Source organism: Acomys minous (genome assembly GCF_964271855.1).
Source record: "Acomys minous genome assembly, chromosome: 3".
In the NCBI taxonomy this organism is placed as follows: Eukaryota; Metazoa; Chordata; class Mammalia; order Rodentia; family Muridae; genus Acomys; species Acomys minous.
In genome coordinates, this window is record NC_140485.1 from 18,647,802 (window position 1) to 18,672,907 (window position 25,106).

The window sequence follows — 25,106 nt, forward strand, 5'->3', positions numbered from 1 at the left end:
GTGGGCCCACCCCTGATTCTTGTCCTCTGGTGGTGGCCAACCTCGCCGCCTTTCTCACTCCTCTGGCGTTTGGGGGGGCGGGGGGTCGCATAGGGCGGGACATGGATGACCGGAAGTGGGAGCTATGAGCGGCTCCTGGAGCGTAGATGCTGGAGGCGTTGGCTGGGCGTCGAGCAGCGAACAGACAGCTAACCTGGGCACCCGGGCCCTGCGGTGGCAGGGTCTTTGCAGAACCTACCGCCCTCCAGGGGTGCGGGAACATGACTCTCTAGATCAGGAGCCCGCCGCAGACCAGGCGCGAGGCTCCCGGGCCTTCCCTACTGGCCGGTGAATCCCTGGAACCCTGAGACTTGGTAACTGGCGCGAGCAGACATGTGCGCACGCGCGGGGCCGCTGCTGACACGTGGCAGGGAGCAAGGGAGTCGCTGTGCGCGCGAAGCGCCGCCGTAGTATAGGCCCACAGCCCAAGCGACCCTCCGCCTTCTCTCTGCGTGTGATGAAGGCTGGTGCCATCACGGGATTCGCCATGCTGCCCCACTCCTCCCTATTACTCAGAGCAGCCAGGGAGAGGGGCCGGCGCGCTTCTGTCATCTTGGAACAGACCGGCCTACCTTGAGCCCCTGCCCTCTATCAGCTTAGTGGCCTCTCCCTGCAGCCGGTGTCAGTGGCAGCATGGTCTTCTGTTTGGAAAACGAGATGCCTCACCACTTGCTGCGAAGCACCATGGTCCACTTCCAAGCCTCGGAAGTCCAGCAGCTGCTACACAACAAGTTCGTGGTCATTTTGGGGGACTCCAGTGAGTGACCACTTTAGGATGACATTTCATACCCCTGTATCTGCAGCCTTTTCTTCATGTCTGCACGCCGTATCTCCATTTCAGACGTTTCCATCTCTTAACTCTGTTTTAGAACCCTGAACTGCTTTGTTTTAGCTACCTACATACCTTACACGGTACCCTGGCATATCATTTCTGCACTATTTTAAACCATGCTTGTAGCATCTTTATCTCTTGTAGCCCTCCAAGATTTTCTTAAAAGGAGCCGTGGGTTATGTTGTGTGTTTCCCTGGCGATTGGACCAACTTCATTTTGCCAGTTGGTCTTGAATCACTGTACATAAGTTAGAGGAGGCGGGGGATATTGTAGCTAGAAAGAACAAGGCTAGGGCTTTGAAACCTCGTCTTCTCTAAGTCAAACCTCCAAAGAGCTGCTTCTGCACAGCCAAGCCCTGGGGAAACAAAGGCCTTCATTTGGGAGGCTCTGGGAGGGGGGGAGGCCTGCCTTAACCTTAGCATCCCTGTCTCCCCGCAGTCCAAAGAGCTGTGTATAAGGACCTGGTGCTTCTGCTCCAGAAAGACACACTGCTCACAGCTTCCCAGTTAAAAGCCAAGGTGAGAGAAGCTTGGCAGCCATGCCAGTGTTGGGGGGGTGCAGACCTTGGCCTGAAAAGGGCCACCTGCCTGGCATGGCTCTGACCCTGGGCCGGGGGGCGGGTGGGCAGGGGGAGCTGAGCTTTGAACAGGATCAGCTGGTAGCTGGGGGCCAGCTGGGCGAGCTGCACAACGGCACACAGTACCGAGAGGTCCGCCAGTTCTGCTCTGGCTCTGGCCACCACCTCGTACGCTTCTACTTCCTCACCCGTGTGTACTCCGAGTACCTTGAGGACGTCTTGGAGGAACTGTCACATGGACCTGCCCCTGACCTAGTGATCATCAACTCCTGCCTCTGGGATCTCTCCAGGTTCAGGCTCGGGAAAGGGAAGGTGCTGGTTGGAGGTGGAGGTATGGCGCCATTCCTGTGCTCTTGCCCACTCTGAGTGTCACCCAACAGATATGGCCGCTGCTCCATGGAGAGCTACAGAGAGAACTTGGAACGAGTGTTTGTACGAATGGACCAGGTTTTGCCAGACTCTTGTCTGCTGGTGTGGAACATGGCGATGCCTTTGGGGGAACGTGTCACTGGGGGTTTCCTCCTGCCAGAGGTGAGTGACTGGGGCCCTTGCGGACAAGGGATACAGTGAGTGGCTGGTCAGTCGATAGAAGACCTTAGAAGCTCCGCTCTCTCAATTAGCTCCAGCCCCTGGCAGTCTCTCTGCGACAGGATGTGGTTGAGGGGAACTTCTACAGTGCTACACTCGCTGGGAACCACTGTTTCGACGTCCTAGATCTCCACTTTCATTTCCGGCATGCTGTACATCACCGTCACCGAGATGGTGTCCATTGGGACCAGCACGCACACCGCCATCTCTCACAATTACTTCTGACCCACGTGGCTGATGCCTGGGGTGTGGAACTCCCCAAACATGGCCGCCTCCCAGGTAAGCCCTGCTGCAGAGTGGTTGGGTAGTGGTGCCGATAGGGCTCTCAAATCACAAGGCACAAAGAACCGAATGAAACAGAGGTGCTTAAAGAAAGTTAGGGGGCGTCCCTTGAAGAACAGTGTGGCTCCTGAGTGTTCCTTTCTCACTTCCTGGCAATGGTTAGATCACAGGAGTCACGTGCTATTCAACTTGCAGTTCTTCAGCTGTGTGCTTCCTTCTGCGTGCCTGAATGGGCGTGTGCAAGTGCTGATTGTAAAAGGCAGGATCAAAAGACTCTAATCCATAGATGAGTGGAAAAGAAATGAGAATAATTCTAGGTAGTCCCAGATATAGGGAAGACAGAGATGGAAGAAGAGTGGTCTAAGCAGTGTCACAGGGGCGAGACAGCTCACCAGCCGAAGTGAAAGATACAGTCAGCTAGCAGATTGTTGAGCAGATGCATAATGTAACCTACGGTGTCTTTGCAAGTCAGTCTCAAGGGTGTATAGCCTAAGCCTCCTTAGCTCCGCCTTTGGGTCCCAGCTCACTGGGTCCAGCCTAGTGCATCCCCCTCCACCCCCCCCACCCCCCCCACCCCAGCCCATTGTAATCAGTGCTTAGGTGCTGAGAGCCCCCCCCTTCCGCTTGGTTTGGGACACTACTTTATTTGCATTCCTGCTGAGATGTTCTCTGCTACAGGGCTTCTGTTTGCTTGTTAGTTGCTCAGTCCCTGCCTGCCCACAAAGGAAGCAGCATGGCTTATTTCCACATCCACTTCTCCCTTGCTTCAGGTCACTTGAGCCCAGTGACAGCACAAATGTGCTGTACTTTAATGTGAAGAGCACAGTGTTTGTTGAATTGGAGGCATGAGTTATCTTAGGTGCTGTTTGTTGCAGCAATATGGCCACATACAGCCCATGGAAACAGAGAAAGGCTAAGAATACAGGCAGAGCATTGGGGCTTAGTAGCTAGGAGCCGGAACGTTAGAAGATGGGCTGCGATGGGTCCCGTGCTGCTTCCATTTCCTTTGTTTTACTCGATGAGAGAATTGGTCCTCAGTAAATAAAGGGATGCTTTAAAAGTTGAAAGGCTGGTTTGTGGTGCTCCACGGCTTCTAAGAACTGTGGAGACACCTGGAGATGTGACTCAGTTGGTAGAGTGCTTGAAGTTGATAGCAGTCTCCAGCACCATATCTCACCAGGCATGGTGGTGCATGCTTATAATTTTAGCATTTGGGAAATGGAAGCAGAAGAATCAGAAGTTTAAGCTCATCCTTAGCTACAAAGTGAGTTTAAGGCAGCCTGGAATTTGTGAGACCTTGTCTCAAAGGGAACAAAGTAAATTAAGGTTGTTAAAAGACAAGCAAGTGAGCTGGGCGTGGTGGCGCATGCCTTTAATCCCAGCACTTGGGAGGCAGAGACAGGTTGGGTTGGAGGCCAGCCTGGTCTACAAAGCGAGTCCAAGACAGCCAAGGCTAACACAGAGAAACCCTGTCTCGAAAAACAAAAACAAAAACAAAACAAAAAACAAAGAAACAAAAAAGATGAGCAAGTGAGTTTGATTAGGGCAGATCTGTTTGGGGCATCAGTACCCAGTGGAGGTAGAAGTGGAGAGGGTGAGGCCAAACTGGGGAGGAGACAGCAGAACAGTGCTCACACTTCAGACTGGCAGAGAACAGACTGATGGGGAAACAAAAGTAGTTGAGAATAGAGAGATGCTTCAGGACAGGGCCTATTGTTGACGTCACGTGACTATTGGAAAGAAGGGGTTTGCTAAGTTTGCCAGGCAGTTCCACTTAGTGGGAAAACCACTGGAGGCACGAAGTGCTCAGAAGAGACAAGTTGAGGGGTAAAAATGGGGTGGAACACTCCCTGTGATGGTTTAGAAGCAAATGAGGGCTAGTCGGGAGTGGACGTGGATGTTCGTATGTGGCGGATTTATTGGCCTGTAGGGAGGACCTGGGGAGAAGGAAAAGCTAAAGCTACAGGTACAGGGCAGGAGCAGGCGTGAGCTCCAAACATAGGCATGCATGAGCAGCAGGAAAAAAGGAACAGAGCTTGGCCTCGGGTTGAAGGGAAGGGGGGTGCGGAAGGCTGCTGGCCCTACACTCCAGGATCAGTAGGGCTCTGGCAGTGTGGAGAGCCAGCATTGGAGCAACCTGGCTTCGCAGGCCGACTTACCACAACCATCCTGTTCCCAGAGCCATGGATTGAGGACTGGCCAGAGGTGGAACATTCATTCCAGGGAAGCCATAAGCAGCCCCCAGACTTCAGGGAGAAGCTGGCCTTGCCCCTACTCCCCCCTTTCCACTTGCCTCCTCCCATCTCTTTTCCTTACCCACTTCTTCACCCCTCACCACCTCCCTTGTTCCCACCCTTGCCCCAGGAGGTCCCCTTTTTCCAAGGCCAGCCCTTTCCACCCTATGACTTCTTCAAACACAACGCAGTGGAGGACTTCTCCATGCCAGGTAGGTGCCTGACTTAGGTAGGTGCCTCTGTAGTCTCTGCTCACACCTTTCCCAGTCTCCCTTGCACACTCTCTAGCCTAGCCACCTGTGTTCGCGAGCTCAGGCGTTGGGGGCAGCCTTTGGGTTTAGTCTCAGTAGTTCCCTCAGATTGGACCAGCATCTGGAAACTCTAAATCTGTTCTGCTGGTATAGGAAGTAGAATTCCCGTTTTGCGGATAGGAAATGAAAGCCCAGGGAAACTTACCCCAGAGGAGCAGAGCTACCTGGTCGGAAACTTACTCTGATAATGACTGGTTCTCTTGTAGGATGTGGCCCTGGAATGACCTTTGTGCCTGGCCCCCTGCCACCATCAGTCTCTGGCCCTGTCTCCCACGGTCAACACCGGGGCCCAGTGGTCCACCGGGGCAAGCCACGTTGTGTTCCGAACAACCCCTACCATGTACCAAGGATCGGGGGGCCGTATAGGCAGCGACCCAGACATTCAGACAGACTGTTCCACACATACAAACAGGACAGACGGGGGCATGCCCATTCGGGGACATGGCCTGGGTAGGCAGGATCTTAGGTTGGGGCTAGAGGTACCAATGGCCCTGGGAGGGTCTGCTTGATACCATAGCTGTTGGACCGGGGTGTTCTTGTCCATTGCTGATCTCAATAAAAGCATGGAAGGACAGAGTGACATTCCTGTGTGAGGGAGTGGGTCTCCCAAACCATGACCTTAAAGGTTGGGGCAGCTGCCTAGTGGGCCTTTGTGGAAACTGTTTAGAGAGCAGTGGGTCCAGTCTCCTAACACACTTCCATCTGCACAGGAGCACAGCCACTAAATACAGTTCCCAGCGGGCCCCTTGCTATGAGCAGGTCTGTGAGGCTGGGAAAAATCAAGGACTGAGTTAAATTGTCAGTATTGTAGATGAGTTTTAAATTTGGCTCATTCTTTCCCTCCCAGTTCCGTGTGTATGCTCGGTATTCCTCTCTTCCTGGAGGTAGGAAAACACAACCTTAGCATGCATTCTTGGTGCACAGCAAGCATTTAATAAGTCATTAGAACCTAAGTGCAGGTGGAAGGCCAGTTAGGACCCCGCTGTTCACCTGATGTGGTGTGCGATGTGAAGGGAGCACTAGCCAGCCTTGGTTGGTAGTTAGGAGAAACAGGCGCTGATAGAGGAGACATCTAAGGCCAGTGCAGGACAGGGCGGTGGCAGAGACGTGCTAAACTGTCACAAAGAAGACGTTTAAGGCCTCAGCTTTGAAACGGGAGGGGAGGGGCTGGAATATAATGGTGATAACAGGGCAGAAGTAGGGTACATAAGGACCCGTTACATTTGAACTATAATGGATAGAACAGAATTCTTGGTTTCATTTCTGTTCTTGTTAATAAGACCTTTAAAAGGACATCTTACCCAAAAGAAAACAGAACTGACCAGGAAAGCATTGACCTTGCTCAATAATCTGGCAGATTAGTAAAGACATGGCTAACATAAGTTGGTGCTAAGGAAGTGGTCACAGACAGTGTGAGTTAAGAAAACCCTTTGGAGGAGCCAGGAGGCTGCTGAAGCACAGCGCCCAAGACAAGCAGTGAATCCTTTTCTTAGGAAGAAGATTAAAGGGGGACAAAAGTGAAAAGCTTTTCTGGTTTGTTTTTTACAGAGATAAGAATTTTTATAATTTTCCTTGCAGAAAAGGATTTTTTTTTAATCATCGAAACTCATTCTTAGAACACCCTTCTCTAGCTGCAGTTTGTCCAATCCTTGTCACTTTCTGTATTTCCTTATAGAGACCTTTGTGTCTTTTATTCTCCAGTGTTGCTGGAGAAAACTCTACCTACAGTGATTTCTAGGGGGAAAACTTGAGTTTTCCAGTCTCCTGGGCCTTTTCTGGTGCTGTCCGTCTGTCCTGCAGAGTTCCATATCACCTTCCCTCCTGAGCCTTTCTTGGCCTTTTCTCTTTGTTCTTTGAATTCTGGATTTAAGAGCTCCCAATTCTAGGCCTCACACTCTATAAGCGACCTAAAGATGGGCGTGCCTGATGTTGTCTGCGCTCTTCCTCCATGTTCTTAGTTTCCACTCTATTTTACTGTCCATGCCCCCTTTAAAGGTTTTGAAATGAGATAGATACTCTTATGCTTAAAATTGATCCTAAAAATAGAATAAAGAGATTTTATTTTGGCTGTCATACAAATGAAAAGTTAAGCAGGGGCCTTATACGTGTCATCATTTACATTTAAGTTATTTTCTGGACTTTGTTTTGAGGTGTGAAAATGATTAAAAGCTTAGGTTGCCCCAATATAAAACCCGGCTGTTGGCTAATCAGAACAGAATTCCATCGTCGCCATCTCTAAAAACCATTGATTCACACTGCTTCAGTCACAGAACCATGGTTTCCAAGGACAGGTCCAGCATCGGTTTCTTCATATTCCAAGGCACTACTGAAAACAGCACAAGCTGTGTGTCCTCTGCTGTCAGCTTTACTGTCCCTGGGAGAGAGGCTGCTTGAAGGATGACAGTGAAGGGGCGTGGACTGCTACAGCACATGTGGCGACCAGAGGACAACTTGGTGGAGTCTTTTCACCTCTATGTGGGATCCAAGGGTTGAACGCGGTTGTCAGGCTTGTGCGGCGACCCCCGTTACCGCGATGACACAAAGTTCATTTAAGAAATTAATTCCCTAGAGAATTTGATGTGAACTGAGAGTTTTCCAACAAAAGTGGCTAGCTGCCTTGTTCTTGTGAAGAACGTACAGCATAAAATACTAAAAGTGTGTCCTTTCTTATCACAATAAAATACACATTCTTTTAAAAATTTTTATCTTATTGGATGGGTTTGGCATATTTAATGTGTACAATTTGGTAAATACACCTGTCAAATCATTATCACTACCAAGATAACCAAACTATTTTATAATTTTCCCCTTTCCTACAGCTTCTTCATACTTCACTACTTTAGTTTCCAAGCAACCACTGATACTGATCTGCTAGGATTTTTATGTAAACAGAATCATTTGATAGACATTCTTTTTAATCAGACTTTTTTACTCAGCCAAATGGATAGGACTTAAAAATCATTCCAGTTTTGGAATCGATGAGTGAGATCGTGTGCCTGTAAAATCCGTGCACCACTTGGAAGTTATGGCTCCTACCGTCACTACTGAGCCGTCTTCCGTGGACGTGGGTTCAATTCCCAGTGCCCACATGGTGGCTCACAGCCAGCTTTAATTCTAGCTTCGGGAGATCTGGCGTCCTCTCCAGCCTCCAGCACCGGGCACACATAAGGTACGCAGATCTATGTGCAGACAAAATACCCATACGCATAAAATGTAAGAGCACAGCAACTTCCAGTTAACATACTGATAGAAGAAACTGAATACTCCCCCCCCCAAAGATCAGAAACTATCTCCCCCCTCCCCATTTCTATTCAGTGTTACCCTGGCAGTCCTAGCCACTACAGTAACACAAGCCAGATACATACAAGTCATGGAGACTGGGCAGCAAGATGACTTACTGGCAGATAGCAGGATTATATATGTACAAAATCTAATTAGTATTAAGTGGATTTAACAAGTTAGCTATTGTGCTCACAGGAAGACTTTGTCTCAAAAATATGTTTATTTTGGGTCAGTAAAGTGGCCCAATAGGTAAAGATGCTTGTCATCAAGCGTAATGATCTGAGTTCAGTTTCTGGAACCTCTGTGGCTGTGTACAAGGGGCACAATAAGGAAATTGCTGCCATGACTGCTCTATGACAGGGTCACGGTTTTGTAGATGAGAGAGAGAGAGAGAGAGAGAGAGAGAGAGAGAGAGAGAGAGAGAGAAACAGCTGGAGGCTCCTGGAGGAGGCAGAGCAGGGAGAGGGAGCTGACTCCACACGCCCAGGGCTGGGGAAGCAGGAGAGTGGGAGGGAATAGTGGAATGAGGAAGGTGAGCAGCTGGGGTGGGGGAGGGAGGGGCGTGGGGGGCGGCCTGAGGCGTGGGCAGGACACTGGTGGTGGGGGCTTTAAACTGTATAGGTTTTTAAGAATTGAGGGAGGCTGGAGACTAGGATGGGCTTTGGTATGCAGCCACAGGTGTGTGTCAGTGGAGCCATATGTCCCTCTGCCAGAGGCAAGGGAAATGACGCCTTTCAGTCAACAGGATCCCTCTGAGCGCCAGGCACACATACGGTACTCAGACATACATGCAAGCAAAACACCCATATACACACAAAGGATAACATTTTTTAAATGTAAAAGCAAGTTAGTAGAGGACAGGCTTAAGAAGTGGAGAAATCACTGCCTAGACAGCTGAGGAAAACACATTTCAGTTTGTAATTCATACTCCATAAATATTAGCTTGAAATAGCTCATAACCCAAAATGTAAAATTGCAAATCTAGAGCAAAATAGTTGTAGCTTACTGTTGACAAAGATGTTCTAGATAAAACACCAAAAGCACAATCTATAAATTTTTGTTGTTTTGTTTTGTTTTGAGACAGGCTTTCTCTTTGTAATCCTACCTGTCCCGGATCTCGCTGTATAGACCAGGCTGGCCTCTGCCTCTTGAGTGCTGGGATTAAAGGTGTGCACCATCATACCTGACCCATAAAATAACATTTTGATATGCTGGTGTGCCCTATGGTTGAGAAAATGATTTATGATAACTACGCACTCAATTTTGAGTGAAAGTTTATTAACTATATAGCAACTATATAACTATAACTATTAACTATATAAGAGAATAAGTAGCAGGCTGGAGAGGTGCTCAGTGGTTAGGGGCACTGGCTGCTCTTTCAAAGATTCTCCCTTCAGTTTCCAGCATCTACAGGGTGGCTCACGACCGTGACTCCAATTCCAAGGGATCCCATGCCCTCTTCTATCTTTTGAGGGGACAAAGAAAGCACATGTGTACAGATATACGTGCAGGCAACACATCTCTACACATATAGCAATAAAAACTAATTTAAAATAATAAATAAGAGAAAGCAACTAGCCCAGGAATGATGGTACACACCTGTAACCGCAGCACTAGGGAGGCAGAGACAGGAAGATCTCTGTGAGTTCAAGGCCAGCCTGGTCTACATAACTTACATGAGTTCAGGACAGCCAAGATGAAATAGACCATGTCTTAGAGAGGGGAGAGAGGGGAGAGAGGGGAGAGAGGAAACACTAAACATCAAATTGGGTCCTTGAAACATCCTGCAGGAAAGTACCAGGGAAACCTGCAGCAGTTGGGGCGTTCCCAATAGAAAGAATCCCAGGTAGAGCAGAGTGAGTGTTTCCTTGGATAGGGCATCCAGGTGGAAGAAAAAAATAGCCTCAGAGATGTCATAAAGTCAGCACAGCATGCAACAGAAGCCATTTGGGGAAGTTGAGACAGTCCATCAATTCCCAATTGAACTTTCCATAGATGAGTGCCCCATGGCTGAATTTGTGATGCCACCCCTCCTGCCCCCATTCCCCATAAAACACGTCATGGATAAACATTAGTAACCTATGTTGAAAATAGTTTGTCTCCTAGATGGAACCCTGATCCCCTGTGGGACCCTAGCCATGGCCCACTTTTTGGGGACGGAGCCACACATCTCCACCAGGGGGTGTGCCTTGCTCCATGGAGCACCAGGTTCCCTACACAGGCATTTTGGGGATCTTCATGGTCCAGGCCACCACATGTGGAGTAGATAGTGTTGAGCTGTTTTTCAGTTCTATTCCCTTCCTGTCACAGATGTTAGAGGCCACTCCACCCGCAGACAAAGGGTAATTGGAAGACACTTTGAGACAGACATGCTTGGGTTTGAAATGGGGAAAGGCAACCCTGCTTCCAGAGCCTGCTTCTTGGTGTGCTCAAACAGCACATGACAGTTTACCACTGCAGTTCATTGTAGTTGTAGTTCATTAAAATGCAAAACTGTTCTCCAAAGGCTCTTTAGAGAAGGAAAGCTGTAGCCTGGGAGAATGTATTTTCAAATCATACTATCTGATAAAAGACACACCTGGAATAAGGAGCCCCCATTTTCTAGTTTAGAATAAATAACATTTTTAAAGTTTTACTTACTTATTTTATGTGTATGAGTGTTCTATCTGCATGTACACCTGCAAGCCAGAAGGGGGCCTCAGATCACATTAGAGATAGATGATTGTGAGCCACCATGTGGTTGCCAGGAATTGGACTCAGGAACTCTGGAAGAGCAGACAGTGCTCTTAACTGATGAACCATCTCTCTGGCCCCCTAGAATAAATTACTCTTAAAAGGCCAGTAAATTTAAGTGACTACAAATAGTTGGAACACTTAAGGAAAGAAGACAGATTGTAAATAAACATGTTAAAAGATGTTCAACATGAGCCGGGCGTGGTGGCGCACACCTTTAATCCCAGCACTCGGGAGGCAGAGGCAGGGGGATCGCTGTGAGTTTGAGGCCAACCTGGTCTACAAAACGAGTCCAGGACAGCCAAGGCTAACACAGACGCTATCTCATTAAAAAGAAAAAAAAAGTTCAACATCTTCAGCCACTAGGAAAAATGCAGATACAAACCATAATGAGGTAGGCACCATTTACTGCTAGAGAGGCTAATATAGAAAAGATTGCAACATATAATCCAGCCCTCTCGTCTCTGTTTACCCACACAGTGAAAACATATTCTTACAAGACTTCGTAGTTGTAATTTCAAAAGCTGAAAATTACTCCTGTTCATCCACCGAGAGGTGTACCACCCACTAGAACACTACTCAGTTATTTTAAAAAGTGAACCGTTGGGCAGGGAGGAAGCTCAGTAGGTGAAGTGCCTTGTCTTACAAACATAAGGACCAGAGCTTCATCCTTAGAACTCACCTAAGAATGCTAAGTGTGGTGGTACACACTTGTTTCCAGTGCTGGGGAGACAGAAACAGGCAGATCCCTGGGGCTGGCTGGCCAACCATCCTAGTGTAGTTGGTGAGCTCAGGCCATGAGAGAGCCTGTCTCATATGCCATAGATGGTGTTCCTAAGGCTTATGCTATGGCCTCTGAGCATGCAGGCACACAGTGTGAACTATTGATGCACACGCTAACATTTTCTATTTTATTTTGGAGATCAGACATTTGAAGGCAGGGGACAAACTAACATATTAACTTCTTTTAAAACTTTTATTGCAATACCAGGGATCAAACCCTGGGCATCACATGTCAGCTAGGCAAGAGCTCTACCACTGAGCCACCTTCCCAGCCCTAACTTGTTTTTTAAGATAGAAAAATACTTGAAAGGAGAGATATCAGTGTAATGGAAGCAAAGGTTTCACTACAAAGTATAAATGGAAATGTTGACAGCCAGAAAAAAAGTTTTACAGAATTAATCCAGATCCTCACCAAATGCAGCCCCGGCCAAGCTGGAAGTTGGAGACACATTTGGCCCTCCCAAGATTCTCAGCTGAGCTCTCCAAGCCTTGAGTTTCTCGTGCTTGGGGTAGCCAAGCTGGAGATTTAGGAAAGTAGGTGAGGAGGCAACAAAGCTGTCACCCTGATAGTGGTAGACCTACTATTTCTCCGTGGCCCGCAAGTTCTGCCCCATTCTCGCCAAGGCTGGGGTGAAAGCTTACAGAATCCCTCTCCTCTGGAAGACCCTAGCCAAGGCCGGACCCTAGCCAAACCCTTCCATAGCCAGAGCACAGATCTCCGCCAGGGGGCGCGCCTCGCTACACTGAGCACCAGATTCCCCGTGCGGTTCGCACTCCTTCGCCAGACGAATAGATGCTCACCGCCTTCGTATTCCAGGCTGGGCTTGGGATTTTCTTATCAGCTTCAGGCTATTTATCCACCCTCTTCTACACAGTGTTTACCAGCCGTCCTCGCTACTCCTCTCCGCTTAGCCAGACGGGATTTCCAGAGGCCACTGTCTAGAGCAGGCGTCCTGTCCCGGTCCCGTCCCTATCCCCCACCCCTGCCCCTCCCCCCTGCCCCAGCAATGCAGAGACAAACCCCGACTCCAGCGATCCTCGCCTTGCTCTTTTGCTCGGCCGAGCCTGTCTGTGCACCAGTGGTTGGCTCTTGATTCTGGGATTCCTTCTGACCTCGATGTTGAGGTTCCTCCTACACCTGGATAGCGAGGTTTCCTCGAACTCCTCAGTTTGGTCACCCTTGAGCACACCGTCTTTCCACACTCAGCCTTGTTAAGTTTCCCAGGTGTTTCCTGTCTTCCTGCTTCTCGGGACCCCTTTCCTGCCAACTCCACTCAGCCTGGCTTGCTCATCAGTGAGTGCCCAGTTGCCTGCTTTCCCTTTTGACCATCGTTAGAGGTCCTTCTGGATCACCGCTGTTCCTCTTTTCTCCCTTTTCCATGGGACAGAGATAGAAAGGCCATATTGCGCACTCTCTCTCCTCCTCCCTCTCTGTCTCTCTGTGTCTCTCTCGCGCCTCTCTCCTCCTCCTCTTCCTCCTCCACCACCTTCTCTCTGTCTCTCTCTTTCTCCTCCTCTCCCTCTCTTCTGTCTCTCTCCCTCTCTGTCTCTGTGTGTGTGTGTGGGGGGGTGTATCTCTCTGTCTCTGTCTCTTTCTCTCTCTCTCTCTCTGTGTCTGTCTGTCTCTCTCTCTGTGTCTCTCTCTCTCTGTGTCTCTCTCTCTCTCTCTGTCTCTCTGTCTCTCCTCAGTACCAAGATATTGTGTCAATATGAATCAAATAAGCCAGGTCTGTTTTTCTGGCTAAAACAAACCATTGGTGGATCCCAGCCCCTCATTCCAACACCATCAGGAAAAAAGAAAGAAAAGCAAGCTGTGGGCGAGGTGAGGAAGGGCAGAGAAACATTCACCCAGTGGTCCATCAGTTCAATTGGGACAGGTCTTTCCTCTTGGCCCACCTGGGAAGGCTTGGAACACTTTGTCTCCAGTGTGTCTGTTCTCCATTGGGTTGCATTTTAAGCTCTCAGTGGATGGGTTTGTATATATTAAAGGAATTTCAGGAATTATATTGATACTTTTTGGGGTGTTGGTTTTTTGAGTCAGGGCTTCTCTGTGTAACCCTTTGGTACTATTTTTTCCTTTTCTGCACAGTCTCGCACATGATCTCCTGCACCCATTTGCTTGCTGCTAGTCACGCCTGACGCTCTGTTTCTTACCACTGGTTGTCCATGCCTCTCTGTTTCTTGTCCGGTTTTTGTTTGTCCTTTGTTTTGTTTCTGCAAGAATAAATATTGCTGTGCCACTGTATATTTTAAATGTGTGCAGTGAGAACTGGTTTTATACTAAGCTCTCCAGACTGATCCAGTTTCTGCCCCTTTAACTGTTGCCCTTCTTGCTGTGCTTGACCTGCCCCTCTCCTTACCCCCACGAACCGCACGGGAAGGTCCTCACCATATGCCCTATGCAGTGCCTCTCAAACTCCTAGCTTGGCATCTTTAAAATGCGGGTCCTAGCGCAGCAGGTCTAAGACGGAGCTGGAAAACCTGTGGGTTGTTTGTCTTTTCTTTTCAGATTGGTCTCATGTATTCCTCAAACTAGATACGTAGCTGAAGATGGCCTTGAACTTTTGATCCTCCTGAGTTTCCCTCCCACATGACAGGTTTACAGGCAAGAGCTACCATGTCAAGTTTATGTGGTGCTGGGGATTAAACCCAAGGCTGCGTGCTGGGCAAACACTCGGCCAAACGAACTACATCCTTAGCCCCAGAGGGTCTGGTTTTTTTTTTTTTAATGTGTATGAATGCGTGCTTGCATGTATCTGCACCACATGAGTGCCTGGTGCCCTTAGGAGAGGGGGGTGGTCAAGAGGATGGAGGTGTACTTTGATTTGAGGGGAAGGGAAAGGCCTTCCTTGTTCTTATCTGCATTGTGTCCCCTGCCACCCTGTGCTTGTGGTCGTTGTGTCCCCTGCCGTCCTGTGCTTGTGGTCTTGGCTAGTGCCTTCTCTCCCATTAATTAAAAAGGCCCCAGGTCTCTGGAGTAATGGCGTCCCTGGCCAGTGATGCAAGGCCAAATCAGTACAAGAACCAGGCTGGGCAGCTCAGTCTCTACTCCCACCACGGACAACTCTGAAGTCTCAGACTCATTTGGCCTAAGACATCACTAGGCCTGGCCTTTACTCATCTCTAGCAGGAGCCATAGGAGCCTCCGTTGGTTTTCCTCCAGCCCACGTGGTTTTCTCTTTAGTAGCCCATTAGAGTGGTCTGAGACTCAACCAGCCTGGCCGTGGCACTGGTGAGTGACTGTGTGTGTGTGTGTGTGTGTGTGTGTGTGTGTGTGTGTGTGTGTGATGTTGTGGCATGGTGGCACACATTTTAATCCCAGTACTCTGGGGGTAGATAGAGGCAATAGGATCAGAAGTTCAGTCATCCTCAGCTAAATAGTGAGCTCAAAGTCATCCTGGGCTTCCAGAGACTCTGTTTCAAAGCAAAAGTATTTTGCAAATAGATACTGACTTTGGATTATAAAACCCCCATGAAAAAATTGGGGCCTGGAGGCTCTTAAAAAAATAAAAGAACATGTAGCATGGAGTGAATGCTTATGCACAAGGCCTTGGGTTCAGTCTGCACGCGCGCGCGCACACACACACACACACACACACACACACACACACGCACACAAACTCACTACCATGATTGTCCTATTTCCCATTTTTGAGAGGTGAGTGAGGTGAGGTCCCCAGCTAGGTTTCTGTCAATAAGGCCCATTCCAGAGCATGTGCTCCTCCTGGAAGTAGAAAGAGAGGATCTGTGACAAATCCAGACAGAGTGACAAGTCCAGGGGCATGTAGCTGGAAACTCTCAGGAAGCCTGAAGCAGGCAGGGCTGAGGTAGTTTGACAAAAAGATGCTGCCTGGAAGGCCAAGTGACATTCCCAATCCATATAGGTATCCGTAGTGGCTTGGATAAGCTCTTGCCCCTGGCTAAACTGTATGTCCTGTCCATGACACCAACATGGGTTTAAGGTAGATGCCCAGAAGCCAGGCCCCCCACTTGTGCTTGTGACTGGGGGGGCGGTGGTTCTGAGGTCTGTTGAGGTTCCACTGCCCTCCTTCCCCACAGGGCTCAGGCCCTAGGCCAGGGCTCAACAGACACAGGCGGTAAGATGGGTTGCCCTTCTATTGGTCCAAGTCCTGAGCATAGCTTGGGTGAGTCATGGAGGTAAGCAGGCCCACAAGGCTCAGCAGTGTGGAGAAGAGCAGCAGGAAGGAGGCAGCGAAGAGCAGAGCAGGCAGGGCACTGAGCACCAGCAGCAGGATGGCTGGCAGCAGGTGGCTCCACACCACAGCCACCACAGGCCACAGGGAACTCAGCAGGTAGGAGCCAGTGCTGAAGAGTGCATGACACAGCATCAGTGCCAGCATCAGGTAGAGTGTCCCCTCCAGACCCCATAGCATACGCTGTAGTGGTTGCCGCCAGCCTGATGTATTCCACCACTGGGCCCAGCTCCGAGGCATGTGGCATGCCCACCAGCGCACCCAGTCCTGACGGGTGACCCAGGCTGACCAGGACACTGCCCGCTGCGGCCCCTCGCCAGCCCCGATGATATCCGTCTCCACTCGTGGCTGCTGCATCACGGCTGGTGCACCTGTGGACAGGGCCAGTCCAGCTGCAGGAGCAGCCCTGGAGATGCCCAGGACCTCTGGATAGCTGGGGATGCAGGGGTCAGGAGGATACCAGCATGGGCAGGATTGGGCTTTGAACTAGGGGCTTAGAACTTACCTTTGGGCAGAGCCACCTAAGTCATGATGCTTCTTGTTGTGCCCAGGCTGGCCTGACATCAGGTCCCAGTCTCACTCTCCCTCACCCCACCATCCCCAGAGGCATCCATTATGACCCGGGCTGGGGTGGGGCCCAGCCAAGAGAGGAGCTACTTCAAAGTGTGAGACTCGCCCGAGTCCCCTTACTTATGGATCCTCCAGGCTGGCAGGAGAGCTCAGTGAGCCTCACGGATGCCATTCTTTATTTGTCAGAACCTGCCCCATACCTGTCCCCCCTCCTTGATGGCTGCCTCCAGCTCTTCCTGCCTCAAGCCTCAGACCCAGTTATCAAACGCCCATATTATGGAACTAGATGCCCAAGCGTCAAGCTGACTGTAATGGAGTATTTGCCACACAGCCTTACCTTCAGGTAGCTCAGGATGGAGGAGGAGGAACGCGAAGAAGCAGAATGGCTAGCGTAGTTTTTAGGAGGCATTCAGTTTCAGGAGGATCCTCAGGCCCATGGATGGAGACAGAAAGCCAGGCCCAGCAGGGTTAAGGGTATACCAGTGCCTCCCAAGAACAGGCCCAGGCCCAGCAAGAGCAAGAACAGTGCGTCCTGGAGGCTGAACAGTCCGGTGACTGTCCCTGTTAGGAAGAGGGGAACTGCCTGCTGTCCTGGACCTTCACCAGCCCCCTGGCTCTGACCCACTGGGAGAAGTCTGTGTGGTGGCAGGGTGGTACCTGTAGGCCTGTGGAGAGAGAAGACAGCAGCTCAAGGCACGTGCTCATCTGCCCCTGGGCTTGTGGCACCCACCTGCCAGGCTGCTGCCACTTACCCATGGAGCAGGTCAAAAGCAAGGAAGCTGACCAGCAGCAGGAGCAGCAGGGCTAGGCCAGCGGTTGAGAAGACTGTTCGAATTGTCACTCCTAGTGCCCCCAGCCCTAGGATACTGTCTAGGAACTGGGCGCGGCTGAAGCCCCAGGGGGCACACATGACTCACTGACCAAGTCAACCCCTCTCCGCTCTTCTCACCCCTGGGAGGGGGTAGGAGGGCTCTCTAAGGGCTTTGGGCATAGGTAAGCAGAGCTGAGTCTTGGCGTGTATTAGGAAGAGCTAGAGTCGGGGAGCGAGGAGGGCCTTGGCCTACGTTCAAGGGTGAGCTCAGAAAGCAAGAAACTAGGCTCTTTGGGGATCTCCTCCTTCCCACTCCTACCCCACATCTTCAACCCTCCTCACCTCCTCCCACCTTGCGTCAACCGTTCTAGATTTGGACACCTGGGGTATTGTGACCTATTGCCAGGTAGGGCCCTGAGCTAAGGACAGGACAATAGTTTGTCTTACCTCATAAGCACTGGTGGCCTAGGCGGGGCTCAGCTAGCACATCAGTGTTTTCTGAGAACTAAGACTCAGCCCCTTGGCTTGGCTAATAGTCCTCTGCACCGGGGACTTCCCATAGGTTCTGGGTTGTCAGGAAAACATGCTGGCACCACGACTGCTTGGGCTTCTGCCCAGTAGAGTAGAGGTTGCTTCTTCCAGAATGTTCTCCGAGCCATGTGTCTGGGATGTCATTCAGTCATTTAATTTTTGTGTGTCCGATTCTCTTTCCTGACAGTGGGGTGAGGCCTGTGGGGTGTTGATGGCAGTGAGAAAATCAGGCCTGCAACTCAGGGATGCAGAAAAGGGCTTTTCTGGGATGCAACCTAGGCTGCTGGGTGAGGGCTGGGGGCAGGAGATGCTGTTCAGACAGTTTAAGTAGTGCAGTTTGAGAGGTGTTATAGTTTCAGAAATGGGGCAGAAAGCTGTGCATGGTATCTTATGCCTTAATTTCAGTGCTCAGAAGAAGGCTGAGGCACAAAGACTGATTTTAAGGCCAGGCTGGACTATATAGTGAGTTGCTGCCCAGAAAATAGAAAGAAAGAAGAAAGAGGTTGTGAATCTAAGAGGCCCACAGCATCATCCCCGCAAGTTGTTCTGAAACAAGATCTCTTCAAGTGTTCTCGGCTGACCCTGAAATCAACAGGAGATGCAGGCTGCTCTCAAACTCTCAGAGACTCTGCCTCATCCTCCTGAGTGCTGGAAATGCAGGCAGGCACTACTATACCTCACATAAAACCCAAACGGGAAGTCCAGGCTGTCACCTAGAAATGAAATTGAGGAATAAACTTGGAATAAGTAGATTGATCACCATTACTGCTTACAATTATTCAATACGAATAAACTTATTCCCACTGAAGCTGTGTATGGGGGTGGGGCAAGGTGGCCACAGAGCTACTAAATACACGGTCAATCTAGTAAAAAGAATAGAAGTGACATAAATGTAAATGTTATTCATACTTGGAAGGAAAACCGAAGGGGCTGGGGTGGGAGGGGCTGGGGTGGGAGGGGCTGGGGTGGGAGGGGCTGGGGTGGGAGGGGCTGGGGTGGGAGGGGCTGGGGTGGGAGGGGCTGGGGTGGGGGAAACACTGACAGCTCAGCTCCCAGGGAAAGGAGAGACTGGGTGAAAATGATAGAAAGAGCATTAAGCTGCCTCCCAGGAACTATCTCCCCCCCCCTTCCCCCACTCACAAAGACCCAGGTCTCATGGCCTTGACATGTTTGGTGTTGGTGGACTTGACAGGCCATAGAGCCAGTGCCATGTGCCCTTAATGTCACTCACCAATTGCTTTTTGATTGCCTGGGAACTGTGTTTCTGGTATAGATTTTTCTATAGGGACATAGGATACAACAGAGGATCCTGTTGGTTTTTTGTTTTGTTTTGTTTTTTGTCTAAGTCTCACTTGTCTTCGAAAATGAGAAAATTAGCATTTAGGTTTAAAATTGCCAGTTCCACCAGTTTGCTCATTTTTGGTTCAGCCACAAGATTGTATTCCTGGACTATGGAGTTGAGAGTCAAGTCGTGACAGTTCTACCAAGCGGAAGTAGCCACATATGCAAGGGGTTGGGAGTTGGATGTGTGACTAATACTCTTTAAGGTTTCGTTTGTGCAAGGTGCTCTGCATAATTTGTAGGGGAATTCTACTTGGAGTTTTCTCAGTTTATTTTTCATTCAATGATCAAAGTGACCCTGGTATGCCAGGTCTTGAGCCTAATGTTGGGTTCTAAGGCAGACCATGGGCTCTTAAACAGATGTTCTACTCAGACACTGGGGTTGTTTTCAGAAGAAAAAAAAATTAGGAGATGAGGAAGGAGAACAGGGCAGAGGAAAGAGCAAAGCTAGCATATGGTTTTGTCTGGAGTTTAGCTGACCTTGTGGACAGCTCCAAGAACAGTGACGTTTCCTATAGAGCTGATCCCATCACATCAGTCATTGGTGACACCTCTTCCATGGAGGAAAGGGAAGATGGAGATAGAGGTGGGAGAGCTGTAGCTTTTAGCATGGAAATCAACTCCTGCCTGCTGAGGGCTTCTGTCTGTAGAAGAAAGAAAATAGCTATGATTTATGAACAGCAAACAACAGTAGGGTGGGCACACTGTTGGTATAGGAGGCCTCTGTGGGGAATCAACAACATATGGCAATCTTGTGTAGTAAAGGATTCAATAAATCTGGAGTATTTGTATCATGTTCATTCATAAAAACACTTTGGCTTGGGGCCGGAGAGAGCTTGGTGGTTAAGAGCACTCCCCACTCTTCCAGAGGACCAGAGTTCAGTTCTCAGCACCCACATCAGGTGGCTCACAACTTCGTATAACTCCAGCTCCAGGACATCTAATACCCTCTTTGGGCAACCTGCACACACATGGATATGGCTTTTTTCTTTTTTAAAAAAGCCTCAAAATTGATTGGCTCTTGCCAGGCTCTCTAAGGAGCTAATCTGTAAGTCCTTGTGATAGCCTGTTCAATATTAGCCTGTTCAATATAAATGTCTCTGTTTACACAGATGTCTTAAGGATGGATGCAGTGGTGCACACCTGTAATCCCAGCAGAGCAGACAGTGACAGATGGATCTTTGTGAGTTCAAGGCCAGGCTGGCCTACAAAGAGAGTCCAGGTCAACTGAGGTTACACAGAGAAACCCTGTCTTGAAAAACCAAACCAAGCAAACAACAAAACCCAAAACAAACAAACAAAAACAAAAAAACAACAAAACCCAAAAAAAAGCCCAGAGATGTGTTGGTCCACATCAAATAGTCTATCTCAACAATGTGATTTTTCTTGGGGACTTAGACCTGAAACTAGGCTTACCCTGGCTTCTAGAACGTTCAGACTCAACCAACATGGGCAGTCAACTATACTTGTATGACTGATCTCCAGTAAAACCTGGACACCAAGGCCCCAGTGAATTTTCTTACTAACAGTCCCTGGTGCATGTGTCACGCACACTGCTGGAAAGAGTAAGCAGTGGCTACTTGATTCCGTCTTCAGGTTAGCAACAGGAAGCTCGCTCCCAGTCTTTCCTGTACCCTGCCCAGTGTACACTCTTCTATTGTCGGCTTTAATCTGCCTGCAACCTTTCTTGCCCATAAGCGGTGACCTTCAGTATAAGTACTTTTGTGAAGTCTCATAAGCCACTGAGCAAGAGAGTGGTCCTGGCGACTCCAGAAAAGCATCAGCATCTCCTGGCACAGTCTTCACCCCAGACCCTCAGAAGAAGTGGGGGGCTTAGGAAGCACCACTCCCTTGAATAGCATTGCTAAGGTAGGATTCACCAGGGCAGTGCTGATGCATTAAAATATGACAGAACCACGAGCTGAGAAAAAGGATTGGAGGGAGGGTCTTGATTCCCAGATGGCTACTTAGTCACCCACAGCTTGGCAATGAAGCAACCCCATGATCAGTTACTGGAGGTCAAAGTCAGCAGTGGAATTCATTGATGGCACAGCTCACTCCTGGGGGAACTGTTTAGGAAACTCTCCAAAAAGTAGAATAAGAAATTCTAAGAAACTAGAAGAAGCTAACAAAAATAGAGGAAGAATATTTGAAAGTTAGTTTTTGAAGTTTCAAATAGAAAAAAAAAAGAAAAGAAAAGAAACCCTTTTCCCCTGATGTAGTGAACTTTAACGATGTTATTCAAGGGAGTGGGGCTTCTTTAGCTCCCCGCTTCTTCTGGGGGCTTGGGATAAAAACAGTGGCAGGAGATGCTCAGCATGTTGGGGACTGAGTTGGGAGAGGGACTTGGGAGCAGCCAATGGCCTTTCTCTTCCTTTCTTGCTCTTCCTGGTGGGTGGTCCAGGACTCCTAACTCCTTGGAGGCCATGTGGATGGTAAGCTTCACCACCCTGAAGCTGTAGCCAAATGCATTGTCCTACCAGGATATGAGCTACACAATGTCGTTATTGAGAGCAATGGCAGCCCCAGCATCAAGGGTGAAAGAGTGGGCATGCTAAAGTCATGGGAAACAGCCTGTTCCTCCTCATATAGCCCCAAATGCCCTGTAGGGCCTCCGATGCCTACTTCACCACCTTTTAAGAATAATTTTATGCCAGCTGTGGTGGTGCACGCCTTTAATCTCAGTGCTTGGGAGGCAGAGGCAGGTGGATCTCTGTGAGTTCGAGGCCAGCCTGGTCTACAGAGTAAGTCCAGGACAGCTAGGGCTCCACAGAGAAACCTTGTCTCCAAAAACAAAAACAAAAACAAAAACAAAAAGAATTTTACATTTATTGTCTGTGTATGGGTGTTTTGCCTGCACGTATGTCAGTATACCATGTGTGTGCCTGGTGCCTGCAGAGATCAGAAGAGGGTGCCAGATCCCCCAGAACTGGAGCTTCAGATGGTGTGAGCCACTTTGTGAGTTCTGGTCATCTGAGAGAGCAAGTGCTTTTAACCACTGACCATCTCTCCAGCCCCTTCACCATCCCCTAGGTATTCATGCTTGGCAGCTTTCTCCAAATGGCAGGTCAGGTCTATAACAGGCACATTGTGGGTGGGAGCATGGCAGGCCATGCCAGTGAGCTTCCTGCTCAGTGCTGGCACGACCTTACCCACTGCCTTGGCAGTGCCAGTGAATGCAGGATGATATTCCGTAAACTCCCACAACCATCACACACAACACACTTTTCCAAAGAGGTTGTCCATGGATTTTTGGATGGTGCTGATATCGTGTGCTATGGTCCCCCGATGATGCCAAAGTTGTCATGGATGACCTTGGCCAGTGGGTGGGGCATGGTGCTAAGCAGTGGTGCAGGAAGCACTGCTGACATCTTGAGTGAGTGTCTTACTTCTCACGGTTCCTTCCCATCACAAACATGGGGCATTAGCAGAAGGGGCAAAGATGATGACTTTTGCCTCCATCCTTCAAGTGGTTCCCAGCCTTCTCCACGGTGCTAAAGACACCAGTTGATGCCACAATAAACTTGGCACCAGCATCATCCATTTGATGTAGGCAGGATCCTGCCCCTGGAAGATGGAGACTGTCTTCCCATTGATGACTAATTTCCTGTTCTCAACCTTGACTATTCCAAGGAACTTGCCATGGGTGGATTCATATTGGAACATGGAGACCATGTAGTTGAAGTCAAGGATGCAACAATATCCACTTTACCGGAGTTGAAGGCAGCCCTAGTGACCAGGTGCCCATAAGGCTGACCAGGGAGGATCAGAGAGCCTAAATCATACAACTTTTAATAAACTGCATATAGTGGTTCATCATGCCTGTAAGGCAGAGTCAGGAGGATCAGAAGTCTAAGGTCATTCTGAGATACACAGAGATTAGTCTTGGTGTGGTGTTTTGAAAGACAATGGCTCTCATAGGTCCATAGGAAGTGGCATTATTAGAAGGTATGGCTTTGTTGGAGGAGGTGTGTCACTAGAGGGTAGGCTTGGAGGTCTCAGATGGCAGTCTCTTCCTGCTGCCTGAGGGTCCAGATGTAGAACTTTAAGGTCTCTCCAGCACCATGTCTGCCTGCATGCCGCCATACTTCCTGCCTGATGATGGTAGACTAAACCTCTAAACCATAATAAGCCAGCCTCAGTGAAATGTTTTCCTCTATAAGAGTTGCCGTGTTCATTTTGTCTCTTCACAACAACAAAATCCTAACTGAGACACTGGGCTACGCTGAACCCATATAGTCCTATCCGTTCACAGTGCACGTGAAATTAAAATTACTGGTGCTCCCTGCGTAGAAAAAGACTCATATAACCAAAGGCAAAATGGCATCAGAATTTTATTTATTCATTATATTCTTTAATGTTTCATTTTGAGATGAAATCTTGCTGTCCTGCTCATGCTTTCCTGGAACTCTTGATCCCAACCTGTGCCTTAAACTAAAATCTCTTTTGGGCAGGTGCCTCACCCAGGTTATTCCCAAAGATCCTCCGTGTGGCTCTTGGAGATAAGAGTCCAGGCTCTGTAGGCGGCCGGTGCCCTTTTGTTCCGAGAGTCATGGTTTTTAAAAATCGGTCTTGGGGGCCTCTTGCCTTTGCAATCCCAAATACCCAGAGGCCGTATCCTAGTAAGAGGGGTGTGAGTAGATTCCAAGGGGTTCAGAGACTGTGTGGGGCATAAGGAGCTTTGAGATGGAGTTTAGAATGGAGATGTCGGGGCTGAGTCTGAGATGCCCTGTAGTTAGTACTCCTGTCTCCTCCTTCCTTTTTACAGCTCCCCGGGATGACCTGGCTAGGTGTGGGGTTTTAGGTGGAAGGCCAGAAGCTCTCTCTCTTTGTTCAGGTAGTGGCCTGTAACTCAAGGTCGCACTGAGCCTGCGCTCTTGCATATGTGTATTGGCCCTGGGCGCAGGAAGTCGGCTCTTTAAAGCATATCCTGTTAGCTTTTATTGCCATCTTGATACATCGGGAAGGAAAACCTAATTGGGGAACTGCAAAGATGAAGACCGGCCTATGGAGGGTTTCTTGACTGCTAAGCGATGTAGGAGGGCCTAGCCCACTGTGGGCAGTACCATTCCCTAGATGGAGGTTCTGGGTGGTACCAAAAAAAAAAACTAGCGAAGCGTGGGCCTGATAGCTAACCAGCCAGGCCTTTTTTCTGGTTTCTGTTCCAAGTTCCTGCTTGAGTTCCGCCTCGACTTCCCTGAATGAACCTGTGAACAGAAACAACCCCCCCCCCCTTTTTTTTTAGGTAGCTTTTAGGCAGAGTGTTTTCTCACGGCAACAGAAAGGAAATTAGGACAGAGAGGCTCTCCTAAACTTCTCCAGGCCTCTTTCTGGTGACCTGGACCTAGCACTGCTGCTTAGGTGGGAGCGCTAAGAAGGGACTTGGCCCTGTCTTGGTCCTCGATGATGATCGCTCCTTTCTCGGTTCTCTGCCCCTCTTTCTGCAGTGCCATGGTTGCCCCAGATGGCAGGGCTTATTCCCTTAGCATGGTCCCTCCGAGAGAGGTGGCCTCCGTTTAGGAGCCCCGCTCTTGCTCGCGCGCATTTCCACCAGACCCCTGATTGTCTTTATGTTGCCACAAAGGTGCGGACTTGACGACTTGAGGTTCCTCAGTTTGTTTACATAGACTGTGGCCCTGCAACTTTTTCTTAGGGGTCCTAGCCACCTCTGGGTGACACTTCTAGTGGGAACAGCAGCGAAGGCAAGGCAAGCACCAGTGGCACAGGCCTCTCTTTTGGGTGGGTGGCTCAGGTGTGGTGGGAACCCAGAGGTGTCCTGGTTAAGACACGGGTCTGAGAACTCCTGGAGGATGAGAGGAAGGAGGTGGAATGGGGGGAAGACCGGAAAGCGCATTAAGCCTTAGCCTCTCGGTTCTTGACGCCAGCCCTCCCGGTTATCAGCTCTGGCTGCCTTCCTCGAGTTATGTAACCCCAAAACGTGGCAGCCAAGGGAGGGAAAAAGAGAAGAGGCGGACTGA

General features: G+C 49.4%; 3 protein-coding genes across 5 annotated transcripts in view; 1 reads left to right on the forward strand and 2 right to left on the reverse strand.

The window, feature by feature from the left end:
* Positions 1 to 7,524, forward strand: part of PCED1A (PC-esterase domain containing 1A) — an 8,117-nt gene extending 593 nt beyond the window's left edge. The window contains exons 1-8 of one of the 3 annotated variants that reach the window (XM_084774241.1): positions 244 to 353; positions 656 to 796; positions 1,310 to 1,389; positions 1,500 to 1,738; positions 1,829 to 1,979; positions 2,069 to 2,315; positions 4,498 to 4,764; positions 5,070 to 5,437. In XM_084774241.1, coding sequence (XP_084630367.1) covers positions 673 to 796; positions 1,310 to 1,389; positions 1,500 to 1,738; positions 1,829 to 1,979; positions 2,069 to 2,315; positions 4,498 to 4,764; positions 5,070 to 5,317 — 1,356 coding nt within the window. In that variant the 5' untranslated portion in view covers positions 244 to 353; positions 656 to 672 and the 3' untranslated portion in view covers positions 5,318 to 5,437. Of the gene's footprint in view, positions 1 to 243; positions 354 to 655; positions 797 to 1,309; positions 1,390 to 1,499; positions 1,739 to 1,828; positions 1,980 to 2,068; positions 2,316 to 4,497; positions 4,765 to 5,069; positions 5,438 to 7,183 lie in introns of those variants that run through there. The other 2 variants (XM_084774240.1, XM_084774242.1) reach the window with 2 other exon arrangements.
* The window catches only part of TMEM239 (transmembrane protein 239), a gene marked incomplete at its 5' end in the record, with an annotated part of 23,608 nt that extends 7,376 nt beyond the window's left edge, over positions 1 to 16,232 (reverse strand). Inside the window, one exon of the mRNA XM_084774256.1 lies at positions 15,287 to 16,232. Within this exon, the coding sequence (XP_084630382.1) occupies positions 15,777 to 16,232 (456 nt within the window). The 3' untranslated portion in view covers positions 15,287 to 15,776. The remainder of the gene's footprint in view (positions 1 to 15,286) is intronic.
* Positions 16,233 to 16,872: 640 nt separating this feature from the next.
* Positions 16,873 to 17,612, reverse strand: LOC311593154 (uncharacterized protein C20orf141; the record flags this gene model as incomplete). The annotated part of the gene is made up of 2 exons (XM_084774257.1): positions 17,198 to 17,612; positions 16,873 to 17,110 (listed from the first exon to the last, which is right to left on the reverse strand). Exons 1-2 carry the CDS (start codon positions 17,353 to 17,355, stop codon positions 16,873 to 16,875), a joined length of 396 nt encoding a protein of 131 aa, XP_084630383.1. The 5' UTR covers positions 17,356 to 17,612.
* Between the last annotated feature and the right edge of the window lie 7,494 nt (positions 17,613 to 25,106).